This window comes from Periophthalmus magnuspinnatus, chromosome 15 (genome assembly GCF_009829125.3).
Source record: "Periophthalmus magnuspinnatus isolate fPerMag1 chromosome 15, fPerMag1.2.pri, whole genome shotgun sequence".
Classification (NCBI taxonomy): Eukaryota; Metazoa; Chordata; class Actinopteri; order Gobiiformes; family Gobiidae; genus Periophthalmus; species Periophthalmus magnuspinnatus.
The window spans coordinates 1280137-1300812 of record NC_047140.1 but is presented as its reverse complement, the minus strand read 5'-3'; the positions used below and the strand labels follow the sequence as shown (position 1 = coordinate 1300812).

General features: G+C 39.2%; 2 protein-coding genes across 4 annotated transcripts; both read right to left on the bottom strand.

Annotated features, from left to right (window-relative positions):
- Nucleotides 1-205: 205 nt before the first annotated feature.
- actn2b (actinin, alpha 2b) lies at nt 206-12524 on the bottom strand. Its single transcript, XM_033979130.2, has 21 exons — nt 12233-12524; nt 9898-10012; nt 9677-9796; nt 9514-9600; nt 9356-9443; nt 9091-9169; nt 6778-6859; nt 6555-6640; nt 6126-6218; nt 5593-5823; nt 5176-5323; nt 4896-5046; nt 3253-3361; nt 2485-2625; nt 2189-2371; nt 1975-2109; nt 1605-1784; nt 1387-1533; nt 1213-1278; nt 984-1142; nt 206-884 (listed from the first exon to the last, which is right to left on the bottom strand). Exons 1-21 carry the CDS (start codon nt 12356-12358, stop codon nt 726-728), a joined length of 2685 nt encoding a protein of 894 aa, XP_033835021.1. The 5' UTR covers nt 12359-12524; the 3' UTR covers nt 206-725.
- A 154-nt stretch (nt 12525-12678) lies between these two features.
- Nucleotides 12679-20089, bottom strand: p4ha1b (prolyl 4-hydroxylase, alpha polypeptide I b). 3 transcript variants are annotated; one of them, XM_033979133.2, is made up of 16 exons: nt 19901-20061; nt 18429-18505; nt 17888-17984; nt 17663-17814; nt 17073-17210; nt 16750-16989; nt 16424-16641; nt 16169-16345; nt 15627-15697; nt 15173-15238; nt 14412-14511; nt 14233-14286; nt 14080-14145; nt 13758-13826; nt 13583-13679; nt 12679-13507 (listed from the first exon to the last, which is right to left on the bottom strand). In XM_033979133.2, the coding sequence occupies exons 2-16, from the start codon at nt 18502-18504 to the stop codon at nt 13437-13439; spliced, it is 1692 nt and encodes a 563-aa protein (XP_033835024.1). In that variant the 5' UTR covers nt 18505; nt 19901-20061; the 3' UTR covers nt 12679-13436. The 3 variants fall into 3 exon arrangements, with proteins under 3 accessions (XP_033835024.1, XP_055083017.1, XP_033835023.1); XM_055227042.1 differs by lacking the exon at nt 15173-15238 and having other exon boundaries at nt 19901-20089; XM_033979132.2 differs by lacking the exon at nt 15627-15697 and having other exon boundaries at nt 15173-15243.
- Nucleotides 20090-20676: the final 587 nt, after the last annotated feature.

Sequence of the window (20676 nt, the reverse complement as noted above, 5' to 3'; positions counted from 1 at the left end):
ATGATGCTTCTGCACCAAAGCTGGATGAGAATAGGATGGGTTTTCTCTTAGTCCGACACAGGCCTACTGCCTGTGGGCGGAGTCTCGTCACGTGACCACCACTTAACTGTGAAGTAGAGGCAAAAAACCTCTAACTGTTTAATGTGTAATATTCATATTGTTAATATGGTGCCTTTCATTTCCTAAGAATTAAGAACATCCAGTACTTAAATCAGCATGTTTAATAATACAATGTTTTATTATGATTATGAAGGCCATTACACATGAGACAATTTAGACTCAAGTAACCAATGCAAAATGCAAATACAGCAATTTCAATAGATACAAAAACTGGACTGCAGTTTGTTTGCAGTCAGGCAAATGAAGAATCATAATTTACGTATGTTACAAGCAATATTAATTGATTGTGTAAGCAAAATTTCCTTTGTAAGAAAACAATATTGTGCTTTGTTTTTAATTTAGTTATAAAAGGTATCATTGTGTCTTTCACTTTATTTTGATTCTCAATGATGGGATCTTTATTACACCAATTATGACAGAAAATGCATAGTACACATAGAACAATGCACAGCATGAATGTGGACAAACAATTAAACAACATTTCTAATAGAAGGCAGTCTGGAACTAGCACAGAGAAAATTGATCATGGTTGCATTATCAATAATAAAACCCCATGTTACGGAGGACTGGGTTAATAATAGGATGGAGAAAGAGGGGCCCTAAGGTTAAAGGTCACTCTCGCCATAGAGGGCGGTGGAGAAGGCTGTGTAGTCTAGCGCGCCTGGTGGTGCTCCATGGCCTTTGTATGGTGGCATCCTCATGATGCAGTACTCTGCCTGCTCCGGAGGGAGCTCCCTTCTCAGCTCTTCTACAAGAATGTAGGGCTGCAATGTAAAATCACAGATCAGAGATCAGACTTATTCTACGTCTATAATATCCATCCAAATATACAAGTCACACAGTAATGGACTGCAGACACGTGCCTTGTCAGCTGCCAGGATGCGGAAGGATGCCACAACCTGCTCAGCAGTGTCTGTGTCCGCAGTCTCTCTGGTCATAAAGTCAATGAAGGACTGGAAGGACACGATTCCAGTGCCATTAGGGTCGACAAGCAGCATTATACGGGCAAATTCTACCTCTCCCTGTGGGAGACATTAGAGAGTAAACAGGCTATCACATTTAATGTGATCTCATATTTGTCTGTAGATTTACCAAGTCATAACCCATTGAGATCAAACAAGCTCGGAAGTCATCTGTTTCCATTGCACCATTTTTCTTCTGAAATTGGAAGGCACATCAGATACAAAGGATGACAGGAAAATGCACCATCAGTAGAAAATTAAGCAGACATGAGAAAACGATAGTCCATAAATAAGAGTCAAATACCCGGTCAAAGTGGTTAAAAGAAGATCTAAACTCATTCATCTGCTGCTGACTGATGCCCTTTGCATCACGTGTCAGGATCTGGGTTTCAATCTCATTAATGGTACGAGCAATTGTGGTAAGGAGTAGTTCCCATCCAACACGAATGTGCTGTTCAAACACCAAATAAAAAAGTGAGTAAAAACCTTATTCAAGCCAAATCTCTTTTCAATGTTGTGTACCTCCATAGTGTAATTTGTGTGTTTGTTGTCAAACACCAGTGACTCTTGGATGAGTTGGTGGTCTCCTTCCAACTTATCGATGTTGGGTTTGTAAGCTACTATCACATGCTCACACTGTTTCAGTTGGGTCATCTGGTCTTCAAGGGTGCCACCTATCTCCAGTGAGCAGCGTCCAATTTCCTGGTGATACATGTTGGTCAAATAAGTTTAGTAGCACCTTTTAACTTACTGGCTATAAAAGTAGATTTAGATTAATTTCATTCATTAATACTGTCATCACAATTATACAATATAATTCATTTTTAATTCATTATTGGGTTTTAATAACATCACTGTGGGATTGTTAGTGTGTGTTTCATCCACAACTGACTTCCATTCTGGTCTGTATCCAAGGAGCAATGAGATTAGCCTGGGCAGCAAACTGACGTCTCAGCCTTTCATGGGCATGCTGGCGCGCCATCTCCTCCTGGAGGGCACTGTCTCTTTGAGGGACCAGCTTTTTCACCTACAAAACAAAAAATCGTAGCTGATAATGTGCATTGTATATCGTCTACATTCACAATAATGAAATATTTTAGGTTTACCTTGTCCCATTTATCAAGCAGTTCTTCAGTTGTGATGGCGCTGTAGGGATTGACCAGAGCAGCCTTGATCCCGTAGCTTTGGGAAATTTTCTGCACCTCATTGTGGATTCCTAAAATGGCCTGCCTTTCTGCATCAGCTTCAGGTAAAGTGGCTTTAAACTGCTCATGAGCTGCAATTAGGCTCTGATAAATGAAAGAGTATAGGGTAAGGATATAAGAAGGAATGTTCAATAAAATGTGATTTCAGTTATTGCTCTGAATATTTTAAAAAAAAGTTATTAAAATGAGCCCATTACCTGGACCTCTTCAACAGTATGGACTATAAACATATCCTGCAGGTCCTCCATGGCTCCCTCCATCCAGTTATTAAACGGGGCTGACCTCTTGGCAAACTCCAGGAACAGTTGATCAATCGTCTCTAGCAGCTTCTCTGTGCGCTAAGACACACAACAGTATGACATTCGTTACATCTATATTTTTACATCTTCAAACTCCCGATAATACAGCTCCTGTCCAACAACAACACAACCTTCATACCTCGCATTGAAATCCAAAAACAAACATCCCCTCACCTGTTTTTATGGCTAATCCCACAGCGCATACCATTGTTCTGGCCTTGTTAACCCTCGATTCTGGCAGGGCGCTCAGTGACAGGGTGCAGGCCCCTCACCTCAGCAGGGGACATTGGGAGTGACAGAAAACAGGCGTCTGTCCCTGTCAGTCAGACTAAGCCTTGGCTCTTTTTCCCGAGCACTCACACATTTACAGTTTGGAATAGGCCAGTACAAATCACAGGAAATGCCTCGCAGATATTTAGCTCCTCACTTCCAGAAGACAAATGCATGTTATATATATATATATATATATATATATATATATATATATATATATATATATATATATATATATATATATATATATATATATATATATATATATATATATATATATATATGTTACCACATAAAAAATTTTGATGATGGCAGCTTTTCTAGTTATGACCAATTCTGAAATGCATCACCTTTCCCAAATATTTAAGAATTGAAAAAAAGTTATTAGATTACCTCAAGTGACTCTCTTCTCTTCTGAGTCAGTGTTCCCAGTCTGTCCCACAAATCACAAATACTTTGACAGCGCTGGTTCACTGCAGCCACATCATGGTAATCAAGCTCACTAAGAGAAACAAGCACAAACAAAAAAAAATGTATATATAAGAAAACATACAACACAACCCATATCATGTATTTAATGTTTTAGCGGTCATTGTAGATCTGCTTTTTGAACTACTTAATACTTTTTCCTCCTCTAGGCCAAATGTAATCTCAGAAAATGTATGAATGCATATGATACAACAACATTCAAACAAAGTGACACTGTCACTAGTTAGATTGACGTAAAAGAGCATTTGCTCCAAGAGATTGGGCCGGTGTGAATCCAGCAGTGTCATTCTGGACCGCATTAAAAGCTGCTCCGAGCGCATTTGAAACATGAGGAGGAGTGGTGTGAACAAGGCCCGACCTCAGGGCGACCTACACAGTCCGCTGTGACAGTAAAAGTGTTTTGAATTGGGAAAAAAAAGAGCTTGGATCACATATATTTGTATGATATATATTATATTTGTCTGAGCAAGTGAGCCTGGGTCTGTTTGCGCAGGTGAGCCTGGGTCGGTCTATGTGTCATTCAAAAAGCTTTTTCTGTGCCAGGTGGGATCTGTCCAATCAGGAAGTACAAATACTGATCATAAAATCCATCATTTTCTGGTAGCTTAAACATTTCACTGGACATTATTGTGGTCATATAGTCGTCGCCCACTTCTTCAGCTGTTACAAATGGGTCAAAGATATTAAAGGAGCTTTGTGCTGGGTAACCTTGTTCTTCAATTTCTCATTGATTGTACCCACTGTCATGTTTGGATTCACAGTGATAGCCTTAATGTGGAGAAGAACTTTGCGTTCCTGGCATCGCTACGCTGAGATGCTCTACATCCCATTCTACAGTCCATAATTAGAGTTCCCATCATAGTGGTTCATTGTACCTGGCTGAAACTCAGAAATTACATTATATCATGACAATGTGGGGCCAGTTTCCAGAGAGCATATGGGGATAGGGGCAGCCTTTGCATAGGTTTCTGGGGAACTTTCTGAACTGGAGCAATCTTGAGTTGCAGTATTTTGTCGACTGGTGGGTACATGTAGAACACAGCCGGATGATTTAGATCAGTGGGAGGAGGAGGAAGATGCTTTGAAAAGTCATAATTACAATCTCAACCTTTTGACAGATATAATTAGAAAAGTTAGTTCTGGCACATGTTTTGAAGTAGATGTTCACAGAAATAGTTACCATAAGTAGCAGGAAAACAAAGTACATTCAAACCCAACACAGCAAAAAGGAGCAACAGATGGCAAAAGAAAATAACTTGGATTTAGAACCTAAAATGCAGAAATAAATGTGCTTTTTGAGTAACCTACCTTGTATGAAATCATGAAATCATATTGCTGAAATTTTGCCTTTGTAAAATGAACAGAAATGAGCTCCAAACAGACAGTTGTGTGCGACTCACTTCTGATCACACCCACCCTGTCTCATTACTGAAGTCTGATTCTTCTGTAACACTTTAAGTTACTCTAGTTTATTATGTTACCACAATTATTAACGATTCACATTTTACATTTCTGTACAAATGCTCAAACTAGAATCAAATTCATACTTAAGTTCCTGGGCAATGGCGGCAATCTGCTCCACTCTGTCCTGGTGGGCGGCTAAATCACTTTCAAAAGCCTCATGTTTGCGAAGCAGGGCTCTCACTTCTGTCAGAGTGGCTGTTTCATAGTCCTTTTGTGAGAGGACCAGCTCCTTACCTGCATTGCAAAAAAAATGTACGAATAAATGAATCGGAATGAAATATAGTGTGTCCAATGTTAACTTCGTATTGAACTAACATTGTCATGATTCATCTAAAATTTTAAATATGCAAAAATGTGACTAACCAGTGGCCCAGTTCTCATGGTTTGTAGCTTTTTGACGAAACTTCTCAGCCAGGTGGTCCAGCCTTTCCAACCTTCGAATCTCAGTTAGAAGCCACTCTTCATAACCTTTCTCCGCCTGCTCCAGACCCTGCCAAGCGCTGGCTATATCCTACATGAAATAAAAATTTTAATTAAAACTAATATAGGCAGGTAACCCATCTATCCAAGGTAGGCCATAGTAAGTAGTTTGTTATTAGTTTTGAAGATTTTCAGATCTAATTATTATTCTATATTTTATTTATTTGTTGATTTATTTACAGGGCTACTGGAAGAGATGGACACGAGCTTGTTTTTCATTTCATCTAACTTCTGGCTCACATTTAATTGTCAAGACTACCAATTTGGTGTTCTTGTTACAGATGATGATTTGTTACTTACAGACACCAACTTCCCTTCAGAGGGCATGAAGGCAGGGCGGTTACTGATGCGTAGCTTTGTTTGCAGGGTGTTGAAGTTAATTTCCAGCTGGCACTTCTCCTGGACCTTGGGGGGCTTGTGCTGGCGTCTGTAGTCCCTGAAGTCCTCCAGCTTCCTCTGCATCTCAGACATGGTCTTCTCTGGGGTCCTATTCTCGAGCCAGGGAGTGGTGCGGCGGATCCACTCCAGCAGCTGCCCCACACAAGAGCAAAAAGGCAGTAAGTGAGCATCAGGCAGATAGCTTTGTGTGAAAATTGCAGCTATTTTTTATTATCTATGAGATTGTAAAAGTCAGAAATAAAATATCATCTTAAAATGAAGTTTGACCTCTTTTTACAACTCCATGAATATAATTACACCCTGAGAACCTGCTCTGTTTAAATTATGCAACATTATACAAAAAAGTTCAAAGGTTTAATTTAACTTTTGGCTGTATTTCACAGGGTGTCATCAGCACAGTTTTACACATAAAATTATTTCTGCTTTAACTGTACCTCACTGGCCAGTCTCTCATATTCCTCCATCATTTTTTCATTCTCCTGGTTTACTCCCAGCACTTTACAAATCCTGTTGGCAGCAGTTTCTGCCTAAAAGAACAAAGGAAAAATTAACAAACATATAGAATTAACAAGCTAAACATTGTTTTCAAGAAATGATTTGATTACCAAAATAATAAAGACAACAAGTTAAATCATCATTTAAAATACATTTTCATCATCAGTATTACTTTATATCTACATGTTTACAACTAAGAGAATAATCATTTCATGTGGTGATATGTCAGAGATTATTACAGCGGGCAATAGAGTACTACATTTATTTTAGTTGTTTGTTTGTTTGTTTGTTTGCTTTATTTATACTGCACAGCTGTACTGAGTGAGGACAAATGTAAACCTTTTCACCAGCTCAGATTGAAGGCCTACCTGTTCAGCTCCAGCAAACGCATGGTAAAAGCAGGAAACATAGGTCATGATGGCTCTCTCATCAGGCTTAGGGGTATTGATAATATCTGTGGAAAAAGGGTCTGAAAGTAACTATACACAATAAACATTCACACATTTACAGTATTTTAAAACTAAATGTCACTATTGTAATTAATTAAATGTCGCCATTGTAATTTTGACAGCCATTTTTATTTCCCAGTACCTTCTGCATCCAGCATTTTGGGAATGTCCAGGTGTTTCTCAGCAATGTCAAAAGCCAGGTTTAGGTTCCCCAGAGGATCATCCTAAATAAAGAAGCACAATTCACTGGGCAGAAATGCTTGGACTTAACATGCCGCTGCGCTGACCTCCATGCTATGGTGGGCTCATTACAATACTGACCACAACAGACATCGGGATATGTGTTATATTAATATCTATATTTATACGACAACCATATTTGTGCATTTATTTTTAGACTTCATTCTAAAACTCTGAAATTTTTACTTTTCCATTAGTGATAGAATTAGATTTTTTTTTGTTTTGTTTTGTTTATTCGCACAAGGGACCAAGTGTCTGGGCCGAAGTGCATTAGACAACAGCTGACATGGAAAGCCCGAGCTGCTAATGGGGCAGTGGGCAGAGAGAGTGCGGGGAGAACAGGGATCATGGTGTTACAATTGTCTCTATCTCTGTGGCACTGTCCTGTAAGCGCTGGGCTGACACAATACATGACAGGGCCAGCTGCTCCCAGATCCAGGCAATACAAGGATAGAGTAGTAGACCGATGACGAGATGGACGATGTAATACTCCAAAGCCAAAGTGTGTATTTACAGTGCACTCCAATTATAATTGTTCCTAGTAGGGCTCAGCGAGATGAGATAAAATATGTTTTTCCCCCTCAAATTGATCAAACCTGTTTTTTATTTGATTTTTATGTCATTTTAAAAGCAAAATGATACCAATCATTAAATCATTTTTTACCCCTCAATGTCTGAATTCTGCTCCAAAATAGGTGCTTTTGCTGGCAGAGGATCGTCTGAGGCAGTGGAAGGTACCAAATTTGTATTGGAAAATGGGTTTACTAGAAGTTTGAGGGATAAACTTGTAGAGTTATGCTTAAAGGATTTCTACATTTGTTTTTCCATAGACAGTAGCTTTAAACTGAGTGGAGGCAGGGACAATAGAGAAGGAGATAAGCCTGAGATCTGCAGGGACTAGGCTCATGTTTCTGTGACTATTCCAGGTCAGCATCAAGTTAGGTCAGTCAAGACCTGAGGAGTCACTGTTACACCAATGACGACAGGGAGAAATGCTATAAACCTGTACCTTCTAAATCATCCCAACAATAAATGCCAAAATAATTCCTAATAATGAATCTGCCTATAATTAGGGCTGTGCAGTTAATGTAATTTTAAATGAGATGCAGTAATTTCTAATTGTCAATGATCTGTTTGAGTCTTTTAATTACGAGGTCCACAGTCAGTTTTGGACTGTTGTGCTGAAAAAGCAGGTGAGATGAATGCAAAGCTCTCGATTTAACACTTAATCTACATTCCTACTCTCACCTATGGTCATGAGCGTTGGATAATGATAGAAAGGACAAGATCGTGGATACAAAAGGTAAAAAGTTTGTTTCCTCCCCAGGGTCGCTGGGCACTCCATTAGAAATAGGGTGAGAGTTGAACGGGAGGAACTTGGAGGCGCTGTTTCTCTATGCTGAGAGGAACCAGGTGGCTCTGGCTTCTGTTCCAGATGCCTCCTGGACACCTTCCTGTTATTCTAGGCATGTTCCACCGGGAGGAGGCCCCAGGGAAGACCCAGGACATGCTGGAGTGTCTATGTCTCTCAACTGGGCTGAGAAAGCCTCAGAGGAGCTGGAGAAAGTGTGTGGACTGCTCAGACTGCGGGCCTGTGACCTGGCCCCTGATAAAGCAGAGAGAATGAATGGCCCAAAGTCATTCCTCTGTCAATACAAGTGTGTGGTTTGGAGTACAAATCAGACTTTAAGGGAAGAACTTTGACTATTTTAGTATTAAATGGCAGTGTTTAAAAGTCTGCACTGTTTATGTTCAGAAAATAATATTCAGAAACTTTAGAACAATGAGGAAAAAAAAAAAAAAAAAATCAGCCGGCCCTGTCTCTTAGGCATGTAATATGTATGTTTATGTTTACAACTAAGCTAAAATTTCAAAAGTGTGAAGTCATGATGAAAGTAATAACATGATATGGAGCTGATGCTTAACATCAATCATACAAAACTGGTCATGTTTTGAGTTGGAGAAAGTGAAAAATACTGTCTTGCTTACAAATGTGAAGATTTCGAGATCAAAGTCATGCATAAAAGCCGTGCCAGATTATATCATATACCTCATTTTAGAAACACATAAATGAGCAAAACACAAACAACTCACAAAGTTATACAGTGAATGTTTAGCAGTTGGTGCAGCCACTCATTATTGGCACAAGACTGGTTTGTTAGTGTTTGGGGTCTGGCACACACAGCACCCTGTTATCTGTCTGAGCACACGACACCTTGTTGAGCTTAGAGTAGTCGATGAGGTCGGGTCTGTGTCTGTGAATCAGGGCGCAGAAAGCCAGGCCGTCCTTCCAGCTTCACCGGCCAGAAATCACAGAGAACCAACAGTCAGGTCCAATAAGGATTAGGGCTAAAGCTGAAGTCTACTCACAGACCTACTCACCAACCATAGAACACTCATAGCATACAAAGCCCGGATTAGCACAATGTACAGAGTACTAAATGCGTCAAATTCCCATTCTAACCAGCCATTTCACTTACCTGACATGGAAGTTTTGGACATTGACATTCCTGTAGGGGGCAGTCTTTCTCTGACACCACAAGAGAAGACCTTCCTTTGCAGATGTTTCTGAGTAGATACAAGAGGAAGAATATTATTCACTATTTCTATTTTTCACATTTTGATTTAGAGATCTCACCTTCCACAGAGATGTCCTGAATGGCAAAGCGGAGGATGATGGTCCAGATCATTCCAAGTGTCATTTTTACATTTCCATCAACAATCTCTGAAAAAAATACCACTTTGGTGCTATTTATTCTTTACTAACAACAAAAACACAAACAGTGCTTGACTGGAATTACCTTCAGCTCCAATAGAGACCAGTTTGACACCTTTGCTTGTAATGAAATCCAATGCTTTGTTTACATTAGCAATTTTATGAAACCGCATCTTCCCTCTGTCGGGTTTGGGTAACCTTTCACCTATGGCAGATGAGGAACATTTATGTGAACAGCCCTTTTAATGTTCAATACGTTTTCAAAATACAGGTTCATATTTCATGCATCAAAATGTAAATCCTGACCTGAGATGACTTCCAAAAGGAGCATGAGCTTCAGACCATTTCTGAGGTCGTCCTCGATATTTTCAATCTGTGTGCCGGCTTTTCTCAAGTGGGAGTTGCACCAAGCTGTAAAAGTCTATGAGAAGAAAAACAAAGTTAGATTTGATGTAACTGTCATTTGAGAGTAATGAACATTTACTTGATGCAATGATAAATAAACTTTTAGTATCATAAAAAATAGACACCAAATAATCAACAAAGCAATGAGAGAGTGACTTCAGCTAACTATTATTTGTTATATTATGATTAGGTAACAGAGTAATGTAATTGTCAGTAGTTCTTTCTGCTGTTTAACTTCAGTTTATGCCCTGTGCCTCAGCAGTGATTTTACAACACAACTGACCCTCACTTGGTGTACATTATACTGTACACCAAGTAAGGACTAGATCATTGTCCCTCAATAGACTGCAGCAGAGTACAGGACAATCAGCACTGTACGGATAAAAGCTGAAAGCCAACCACATTCCAACTGATATAAGGTGTTAAATTTAGAGTGCTCTGGCGTGCTTTATGATAAGACACGGGGAGGAAAACGTCCACATGGCTGAAAATGTCACGTGGAGACAGACTGTGTCAGTCTGCATCACAGTATAATGAGCAGGTCCAGCTGCAGATAGGAGATAACCTTATCATAAACATGTATGCTGTTCATTCAGGTGACACCTATTACTATGTCCGGCATGGATGACGGTTGGAAACGCAATCCAGTTGGCCATTAGAGTCAAGTGCTACTAAACGACTGTGATGGTCTGCCTCTATAGTTCTCGGTCCCTCAAAAGCATTTTGAGACATAGCAGTCATTGTATATTTTTAAACAAAAATATTTTGACATCTTATCCTGCCACATGAGGTCACACTCACACACTGTAGTGGCTGGTGGTGACAGGACAAGCTACTGGTTTTAGAACAATAGTGTTGTGTTTCTCTCAAGATTTTGGTGACTTTGTAATCCCTTGCTATATTATGATAGACCGGCACTCCATTTGACCCCAGTTCCAAAAACCTGCTGCCCACCCTCGCCACTCTTTCCAGCACTACTGCTGAGCAGTGACGAGAGCTGCTAAAAATATTTATGAATCACATCCACCGAGCACCACTGAATTGGCTCTTAGTCGCCACTATAAGCTGAGAAGAAGTCTTCTGTCATACTCCTAAAATGATTTATATACAGAGCCTATTTCCATGTTTTTATAGACAATGTCATGATTTATTTGGTGTAGTGAAACAACTGGAATACTGCATTTCCATTTCCTATGTGCTCTGGAAACAGGCAGGCCAGGCGGCTTCAGGTGGTCCCAAAAAGCCTTGTGACATTACTCACTGTAAAATGTTAAGCTAGTGTATGATTTATAACTCAGATTTAACCTCTTATCCAGTACCACATGCATCAGGAGAGGAGGGGGCATTTCTAACAGCTGCCTGCTTCTTCAACCACAGCCAATTTGCACTTATCATCTCCAAATGTTTATCATAGGCCTATGGAAAATCACAATGTCAGTAGTAGTACTGATTTAACCAAAAATAGTACAAGGACCTGATCTCTGTCATAGCAGGTATGCCTATAATAAACCAGAGATGTAGAGCTGGTGAGTTAGACAGAGACAACAGTTACAGCCTATTCAAGTCTACTGAGATGTGCTGTGTGGATGTACTGGGACAATATTTCTGTGAGGTTTCTATAAACAAAAGAATTCCAGCACCAAGGACACCGGATTAACCCCACTGTAAACCCTTTTGGTCCCGGGGTTAAATTTAGATGTAGCGTCCTTTCTAATCCCAAGAGCGTCATCATGTGTTGGAGCATCTGTTGACAGGCCGCATTCCGCTCGTATCAGCCGCTGGACCATTGCTATTGTTAGTACCAGCGCATCTCTCCTCCTGCTCGCCACAGTCACGCCAGGAGTCTACACTTTACGCACGAAAATAGGAAACTTCTTACGATGTGTCTGCGAGGCTTTCTACCAAATTTAAGTCATAAGAGAACTAAATATAATAAACGTTTAATAAAATTTCACTCACATATGACATGTATATGGCATTTAACACAGCGGGGTTGGGATGGTTTGGTGCTTTCAAGGAAAAAAAGTTGCTTTTTTAAATGTAATGTGAAGGGCTACTGTTTCTCTGTGAGCTTGATGTTTGATTTCACAGTAGAAGATATTTGATAATACACTAAAGGTCAGTAAAAGTGTAAAGTTTACCACCGCAGTAAGTCCATATCAAAAGTTCAGTTGTTTTGGCTCAAGGCGCGTAATAAACCCTTTACGCACGTTTACGCAGGCGAGTTCTGACTTACTTTTCTTTGCTGTTGTTCCCAGGCAGGGTCGAGAAGCATATCCCTGTCCCATTCATCCTCCTGCATCATGTACTCGTCCTCGTAGCCATTATCATAGTGCACCGTGGTATCCATTTGGGTCATCATTTTTGCGCGGTTCTTTTTTTCTTTAAATTCGTTTACTTTTCGTGTTGAAGTTAATTATGGCAAAGTTTCCTGAATAGCTTTCCTCAGAGATGCTGTTGGCCTCTCACGCTTGCCCTTGTCCTCTCGACCCGACAGACGTCTGGCCCTGTCGCCTCAGTTCAAAAGGGACGGGCTCATTAGTACTGGCCGGTCACGTGATACCAACTTTACCCAAACCCCAAAGGGCAGAAGGGGAATAGCCACAAGTCAGTAATCTGCCACAATATCAAACCCCAAAGGGCAAAAGGGGAACAGCCACATGTCAGTAACCAGCCACACTATCAAAAAACAAAGCACATTTTTACTGTAGAAAAACAACTCCAAAGATTTAAATCAGAACACAAACAGTGGGACTCATAAATAAATCCGATATATTCAAATACTCAGAGCACTATGTGTGTTGCATTGCATTATTACAAAAAAATAAAACATAAAAAAAAAATAAAAAATTGTCCGTTTATTCTTAGTGTTGCAGTGCATGAAAGCAAATGAGTTTATTTGGGCACCAGCACTAGCAATTTTCAGGCCAAATTACCGGTAGTCTATTAAATTTTATCAGGTTTATTTTATCTCTTTATTTTACTTGACCAAGTAAGATTCTTTGAACTGTATACAACAGGAGTTAATAGCAGTGCACTTTAAATTAATTTGCCCTATGTTTCAAACAACCTGTGTAGAGTTTGGATTTAAAAAAAAAATAAATAAAAAAAAATAAACAAAATCATGAGCTTAGTCACCGCAGGGAGAGAGTTCATTTGGAGTGCAGTGTGTAGTTTACTGGGGACAATTTCCCAACACCACCAACAAGCAGGGAAACATCATCCGTCACAGCAATGCTAGTATTCTCCAGGAGCTCAATGTTACCCTAAACAGTCTCCGTGCTCTGACCCCAGCTGTGTAAACCAGTGGAGTGTTTGACAAAAGAGAGGCCCTTTGGATTCCATCTATCTGTATGTCATAGTCTGCAGCGGTCTGGATATGGTCCGGGGTGGTTCAGACGGAAGTGGCCAAAGGGAACAAGAGGAGGGTGATTTCCATTTCAATCCGATTCACTCAGGCCACAAGGTCGCCGCCACTCCTGCCCCCTTTCATGAATCCATTTGTTGGATACTGAGAGAACAAGAAATATTATTAAAAGTTGAGCAAAATAAAGGCTTTTCTAACAAGATTTTATATGACACTTACCCCATTTGTTGCCCACTAGAACAGGACATGCTGCATGCCGGGTACTGTAGTCTCCTTCACCACTAGCAAATAAGTTGTACCAAAATACTGCACTGTTCTAGAAGAGAACAAAAAGGGAAATCATTTTTAAAAGCATATCATGATTTTAATGCCAAGTGAATAGTAATTTACACACTTTTTGAGGCCAAACTGCTGCCCCAACATCAGGAAATACTGTGGCTCCACCAGCTAAAACATCACTCATCTAGAAGAGAAATATGAAAAAAGTGGTGTTTATGCAGTTGTATACAACTGAAAAGTATCCGTTTCTTTGTTAATGTACATGTCTACAGTTGGATAAGCACAAAAAGGTCATCAGAGGTTTACAGCTCAATAGTTTGAAGTTTAGGACTATAGTTTGTAACTTTGCAATCTAACACATTTAACTTGATAGCCACATAAGGACTTTATATTATTAAAGGCAGCATTGGTCATAGTATTGAACAGATCAGACTTACATAGAAAAGCCATGTTGCTATACGATTTCCAGTGCCCAATTCTTTGAAGGCATCCGGCTCATCTTTCTGTGGAGAGAGCGGTATGAATAAGTTTGATGCTGTGCCAACACCACTACATTTATAACCATCGTTAATTTAAGCTTATGGACTTACCCTTCCAAAGTCAAAATGGGGTTCATATTGTCCACCCACTCCATAATTTGCAACCTAAAGATTAATATATAAAAAATAAATAAAAATAATAATAATAGTAATAATAATAATAATAAAAAATATTGTTAAATTGAAATAATCATAGTGAGATTGTTAAGTCTTTAGCACAAGTGATTTACCTGAAGCTCCTCTGCGGTGTCCATTTCTAAACCTGTGATGTCCTCAATTCGTTCATTGATTATCTCAACTACTGGATCATCATAGCCTGTAAGCCAAGCACTTAGAAGCAAGCAAAATATATATTAATAGTCAAATTTTGTGATGCATAACATTACCACTAGATGGCAGTAAAGGTGTACTTTGAAAACATGCAAGGAGCATTCATTCACCTTTAGCTTACTCGTGTTAGGGGTCGGTATTTTCCGCAGATAAACTGAAGGAATAAAATAGCTCAATGTGAATGAATGTCTTTTTTGTTAGGGAAAAAAATTATGTTAATAGAGTTTAAAACATTCAGACATGCACAGAATTAAAAAAGTTAAAAAGTCAAGAACATGCTGTACTAAGATTAGAATCTCCAATCAGCTCAGGATACCAGGCTTTTCTAACAAATTACCATTTATTTGGATAACATCAAGATGACTAATGAAAATCTAATATACTGTAGTGAATATATGGTCTTACTTATTGTTTTTTTGTTATGTGACATTTTTAATATTTACTAAATTAAAAAATAAGATTATGACTGTAATCTGGTTCCCATTAGCTGATGTGAAGTTGCAACAATTAAGCATTAATCTGTATGACAATGGCCCAATATTTTAATAAATAAGATATTTTAAGTAGCAGCAGCTGTAATGGCACCGTTTACTCCAATGATATTATGCTGTGTATTGTTAATAAGAAGCATCCTGCTTTTCTGATGGCCTGTTAGCCTTACCTCTTGGAGACTCTGTATTGGGCTGTGGTAAGTTTCCCAGTTTGAGGGTCATGCACCGTGGCTCGCCTTAACTACAGTAGTTTCCGCAGAAGAAGATTATGGAAAGAAGTGTATTGTGTGATAGACACATAAAGATTGAAAAGAGAAGAAAGAGCAGATAGTCACTATATTAATACTGTTTATTACATAACTAAGGTTATACAGGACGCTACAAACAAGTAAGACAACCATTAGTTTGTCGATTTTTTTCCAGACTCCAGTGCAAAGATTAATCCAACATCCAATATTTGAGAAACCAAATGTTGTGGTATGTATTCATACCAATACAGTTAAAGATTATTTCAAAACTAGTACAGGAGTCTCAAGAAAAATACACTCAGGCACAGAATACAGCTGAGAATTTAGCTCCTCGGCTAATACTCTTTTCTGGGGACGGCCGTTGTCACTGCCTTACCTTTTGCTGATTCGATAATGAGCAGTCTCCAGAACGCCTGTGATGGGATTGGAAATGGTGGCTCTGCGCAGCTGAGAACCAGGAATATTATTTATCCCCAACTCAAACCCATGTGTGATTAAATCAATTTTGCTTTGGTCAACAAGTCTTAGCTGTGAGTTAGCATGTGACTGGTCATACATATTGGAGATCTAAAATTAGATTTTGGAATTTGTCAAACCTCACAGAATGATAAACCAGTGGAGATTTAAAGATACTTCATTTTTACACCACAGTGTGATAAATGCATTTACTAGTAGTGACCCAGGAGCTTATCAGGCTGCTCCATAGCCCTTTTGTTTACTTTGTATGTTGTTTTTGTCAGTGTATTTCTATAGATGTTTTCTACTGCTTCAGAAATAGTGGATTTCCATGGTGTCCATGGTAGTTTTGTGATGAACCATCCTGAGCTCTATTAATCTCTATTATTACAACATTTGTGTACTACAAGAAGGTAAAATACAGCTTATTACAGCAATGAAAAGAAAAAAAAAGAGGCTTACCCTAGGCTTTGCAAGCTGTTTGACTTTTGCAACTTCTTCATCAGAGATTATGTCAAGGTAGCGGACAATGTAGGGCTTGTCCCACTCATCTTGCTGCTTGATGGGGGCCAGCAAAAGTTTGGGGTGATGGTTGTTGTCATAGTAACGGCAGAAAAGCCGGCTCTGCCTGCGAGGGGTCTGTGGGAGAAAAGATAACATGGTGTCAGCATATGAATACTTTCTTTCTAACGGAATCTCTGTCTAACAACAGTTTACCATTTTAATCCCTTCCCCTCGACAGAGCATCTCGTACTTCTTTCTCTCTGGAATAAGCTTGAATTCAGCCTTCGCAGATCTCTTCTTCTTCTTCTTTACTTCAACCTTCTCAGTTTCTGGTTCTTTTTTTGTACCCGCTTCATCTGCAGCCTTTTTCTGCTTCTCCAGTTGAAATTGAAAGTACTTCAGATTACCATTAGCGCGTTTGTGTTCTGGGTCTAAAAAATAATTTAATAAATAACTTCTCATTATAAACACATAAAACATGTGTCAGAAATTATTACTTTTTGCATATTAATTTTAGTTACACAAAACAAATTGCTAACCTATGGCAAGCAACTTTTTGGTGTACTCCAGGGCCCTCTCCATCTCCCCCTGCTGGTAAATAGCATAACTTAGGTAGTCAAGCACTGTCACTTTATCCAGAGTTGATTCTTCTCCTTCCTCAAGCTGTCGCAGGGCCTGTGCCATCCATAGCTCTGTGTGGTAGTAGTCTACTTCAGTGTAGGCAATTTTTCCAAGCTCAAAGCAGTCCTCTGCTGTCATGCGGCTCTTGTATGTCACTCCTATGATCAAAAGAATAGTGTCACATGAATATTTTTTAAATCAGATCATTAGCTGAGGTAGGTAAAGCTAGATTATTCCTGACCAGGTAGATCGCCTGTGGAGATGGTGTTGGAATCCAGTCTGTAAGTGTCTTGAAGTCGGAGAAGGGCTTTGGCAGCTCCAGTCTGGTCCTCATCAGAAGGGAAGTACTGCCTTTGGATGGTCAAGTTGGAAATAAATCCTGCAGGAAAAAGGAATAAAGAAGCAAAAATAATAATTAATAATAAAAATGCACATCATGAAGTAGTCTAGCAGTGATTTATAAAGAGCACACCATGTGAACTAAAACTAAATGTAGGACTTTGCTTATCCCAACACTTAATATTTGCAGGACAGGGAATTTCAAGCATGTGCATTACATGGCCACTAGAAATGCATACTAGCCACCAAAATGTCCTTAATCCTGTATTAATGAGTCATCAGCTCTGGTTTTCATGTGATTGGTGTGATGGTTTCTTCTTTATCCGTCTACTCTAATATTAATGTCACTAGATGTCAATTTTAATTAATTAAAATGAAAATGTAATCACAATCCTTGTTAGACAAATCATAATTAATTTAGTTTTTATTTATTTTTTTTCTAAATCAATCAGCCCTACTTGATAAGTACCAATAATTTATGTCACAGCTTACCATCTGTGGTGTCACTGAGCACAAGGCTTTCCAAGTTTCCCCACTCAGTATTAAGCCTTTTTACCAACTTAAAGGCATTTACAGGGTGCCCCAGGAAACCTTCTGGGTCTTTTGTGGCTGTAGCAGTCAGTGAATCCATCTTATCAGCCCACCTAATACAAACACACAAAAGAACACATATATTATTCTCCCTTTCTCTTTATCAAAGCAGAATGACAAACTTACTGCTTGATCTGGGCCAGCTTGTTTTCTTCAGCTTTTATGTAATCCTTCAGTGAAGTGACAAGATCCTTTTCTGTATATAGCAAATCTGTCATCTGGCCTAGGGAATACACAGTGAAGAGTGAATACTGTTAAACGCATACAGTAAAACACAGTGGCTTAAGCTATGAAAATTAGAAAAACAACAGGAAAAAAATGAGTAGACCATGCAGTAAAAAAAATCTGTTTAATTTAATACAGATGAAATGGTACAGTATTTTACACATTTGAATCTCAATTCTCAATACATGGAGCTCTGAAGATTGACCCATGAGCACTAACCCTGTAGTTTGGATTTGTACAAAAATGAAATTCTTGCCAAAATGTTACTCTTGAAAAAAAATGTTCAGCTCTTTTTGTCAATTCTTCTGGACATATTTACAATGTGTACTTAAACAGATTCCTACTGTTAAAATCTAAATTGCAAATCTAATTGCAATATAGAAGACTTTAAATTGAAAACAGAAATATTAAAATGTGGTCAACATATCATTTTATATTATACCTATGGATGTGAAGAAGTCTGCTGAGACAGACTGTAGACTGCTTAACAACAGTAAACACCAGCACAGAAGCTCCATTCTGTAAGAAGAAAAAATAAGAACAGTATATTAAGCCATTTGAATAATACAAAGACTATCATCTTTTGGGCATGACAGGATGTCAAGTTATGGAGCATTTCCCCAGTGCCACACACTAACCAGAAGGTTGGTGGCTCCCATCAATGTATACTGGTGTTGTGTCTTTCGTCAAGACATTTATTTATACCTGCCTGAATTTTATGCCTCTCATGTCACTTAAATAAGACATTTAAAGCCAACATGGAGAGAATAAATTGCTGTTAAAAACTCTAAAATGCCACATGAAAGTGCAAGTGTGGTTTCAGTCTTTGTGACTCAAGTATACAGTGCCACTAAGGAGTGGCACTGTCAGCCCCCAACTAATAACAAGTCTAGAACTGTGGAAATATAAATAAACCTGGCAAACATTTCAATTACATACTTTCTCCAGAATTAATACAAATATATTCTGTATTATCACTTTTGACAATCACAAAATAACTTCCTAAGAACATAAAATGTATGAATATAAACTTATATATTAATGTGAAGAGACAAAAAGGGCAAACTTTGCTTTCTTTTGTACTTGAAGAATAGCATTGCAAAACTCTTTGCAGACATGACATTAAACACTTATTCATCCAGTACACTGACAGACAACAGGGACACAGCCTGTACATGGACACACAGCAGGGTCACAGCCTGTACATGGGTCACAGTGCATTAGAGGTACAGTACTGTCTAATTCACCTAAATGTCTACTACATGTTTGATTCCGAAAGAAACACACTCTGTGTGTATTTTATGTTTCTCTGGGGAGTGCTGGATGGGAGAGCTGGATGGAGGCGCTAGTGCCACGTCCTCGCCCCTCCCCGGCTCTGTGCGCCCTGCGCGCTCCAGTGCACTCACAAAGACCTGCTCTAACCCTTTAACCTCAGGAAAAACAGAACCTCATAACGTCACATAAGCAAAACGATTATTCATAAGAGCAAAACAAAACTTGATTTTGTCCTGTAAATAAACACATGGTGGACTGCTGCAGATTTGGAGATGTTTGATTTGAGCAGCGCAGGAGCATCCCACACTGCAGGAATGTGCCACAACTGTGGATTAGCAAACGCAGCAGCTACACATGAAGCCTGGCACCGAGTATACTAAGTAATAACTCAATCTACTTCAGTTTTGCAGCGTAATATAAAGCACATTTGCTCCTGGTCGGTGGAGTTTAAGCTCTGATCTTCTGTCTCAAAGTGAACTTTTTCAGCTAGCTTAGCTCCGTTAGCCTGCTTTATATCTCTGCTTCTAAAGTAACACAAATGCTAACCCTACTCGGACGTGCTAGGCTAACACTCAGTGAACTGTATTTTCTGTGAAATGTTGTGTTCCAGAGCTGTATAGTAGATTTGGAGAGTTTTACCTCGTGGAGAGCTGCAAAAAGCCTTCCCCCGGTGCGCTCTGCTCCCTGTGACTGGACGCGTCTGGAAAACACTCCGTCTGAACTTTAAGGTAGTCTGTGGGCCATGGATGGGCTGGATTTGTACAAGTCTGAGCTAAACGCTACGTGCCGAATCTCACATCCAGACTTGAAGCTTCAGAGTCAGTGGGCTGTCTCTGTGAACTGGAGGAGGATCTTCAGACCGCGAGAGACACCCAGGGCTGAAGAGTCAGGGTGAGCTTTTCATAAAGCCACATGCAAAGATTTACACTCTAATTTACTCTCTGATTTACACTCTGATTTACACTTTGCTACATAGAAAAGACACAGAAAGGAGTTGTGTTGTGCCACATAACCTGTGATGGTGTTTCATAAAAGGAGTCAGTGCAGTGTCATGATGGAAGATTTGATTGACTTCAGTCTTATTCAGAGTCAATATTTCAATTACAAATGATTAAACTATTTAACTAAAGTCATTTAGTAATTTAACCAATTGCCTGTGATTACAATTCCAGAAAATTCCTTAAGGAAGAAGGCAGAGGGACAGCTGCTGTTCACTGGGTGGAGTTTAGTATGTGTGAGTCTACACATCTCAACTACAGCCCACATCTGTTCATTTACACTAACGCACAACACATCTGCTCATTTACACTAACGCACAACACATCTGCCCATTTACACTAACGCACAACACATCTGCTCATTTACACACAACACATCTACTCATTTACACACAACACATCTGCTCATTTACACAC

Excerpts from the sequence above, each read along its gene's own strand:
- actn2b (XM_033979130.2), bottom strand. The coding sequence starts at position 12,358 with ATGATGACCCAAATGGATACCACGGTGCACTATGATAATGGCTACGAG. Across the intron at positions 9,444-9,513 it reads TCAGGACATCTCTGTGGAAG|AAACATCTGCAAAGGAAGGT; the intron begins GTGAGATCTCTA and ends GTATCTACTCAG. Across the intron at positions 5,824-6,125 it reads ATGAGAGACTGGCCAGTGAG|CTGCTGGAGTGGATCCGCCG; the intron begins GTACAGTTAAAG and ends TGTGTGGGGCAG.
- p4ha1b (XM_033979133.2), bottom strand. The coding sequence starts at position 18,504 with ATGGAGCTTCTGTGCTGGTGTTTACTGTTGTTAAGCAGTCTACAGTCT. Across the intron at positions 16,346-16,423 it reads GAGGGGAAGGGATTAAAATG|ACCCCTCGCAGGCAGAGCCG; the intron begins GTAAACTGTTGT and ends TTTCTCCCACAG. Across the intron at positions 14,146-14,232 it reads CCCATTTTGACTTTGGAAGG|AAAGATGAGCCGGATGCCTT; the intron begins GTAAGTCCATAA and ends CTCTCTCCACAG.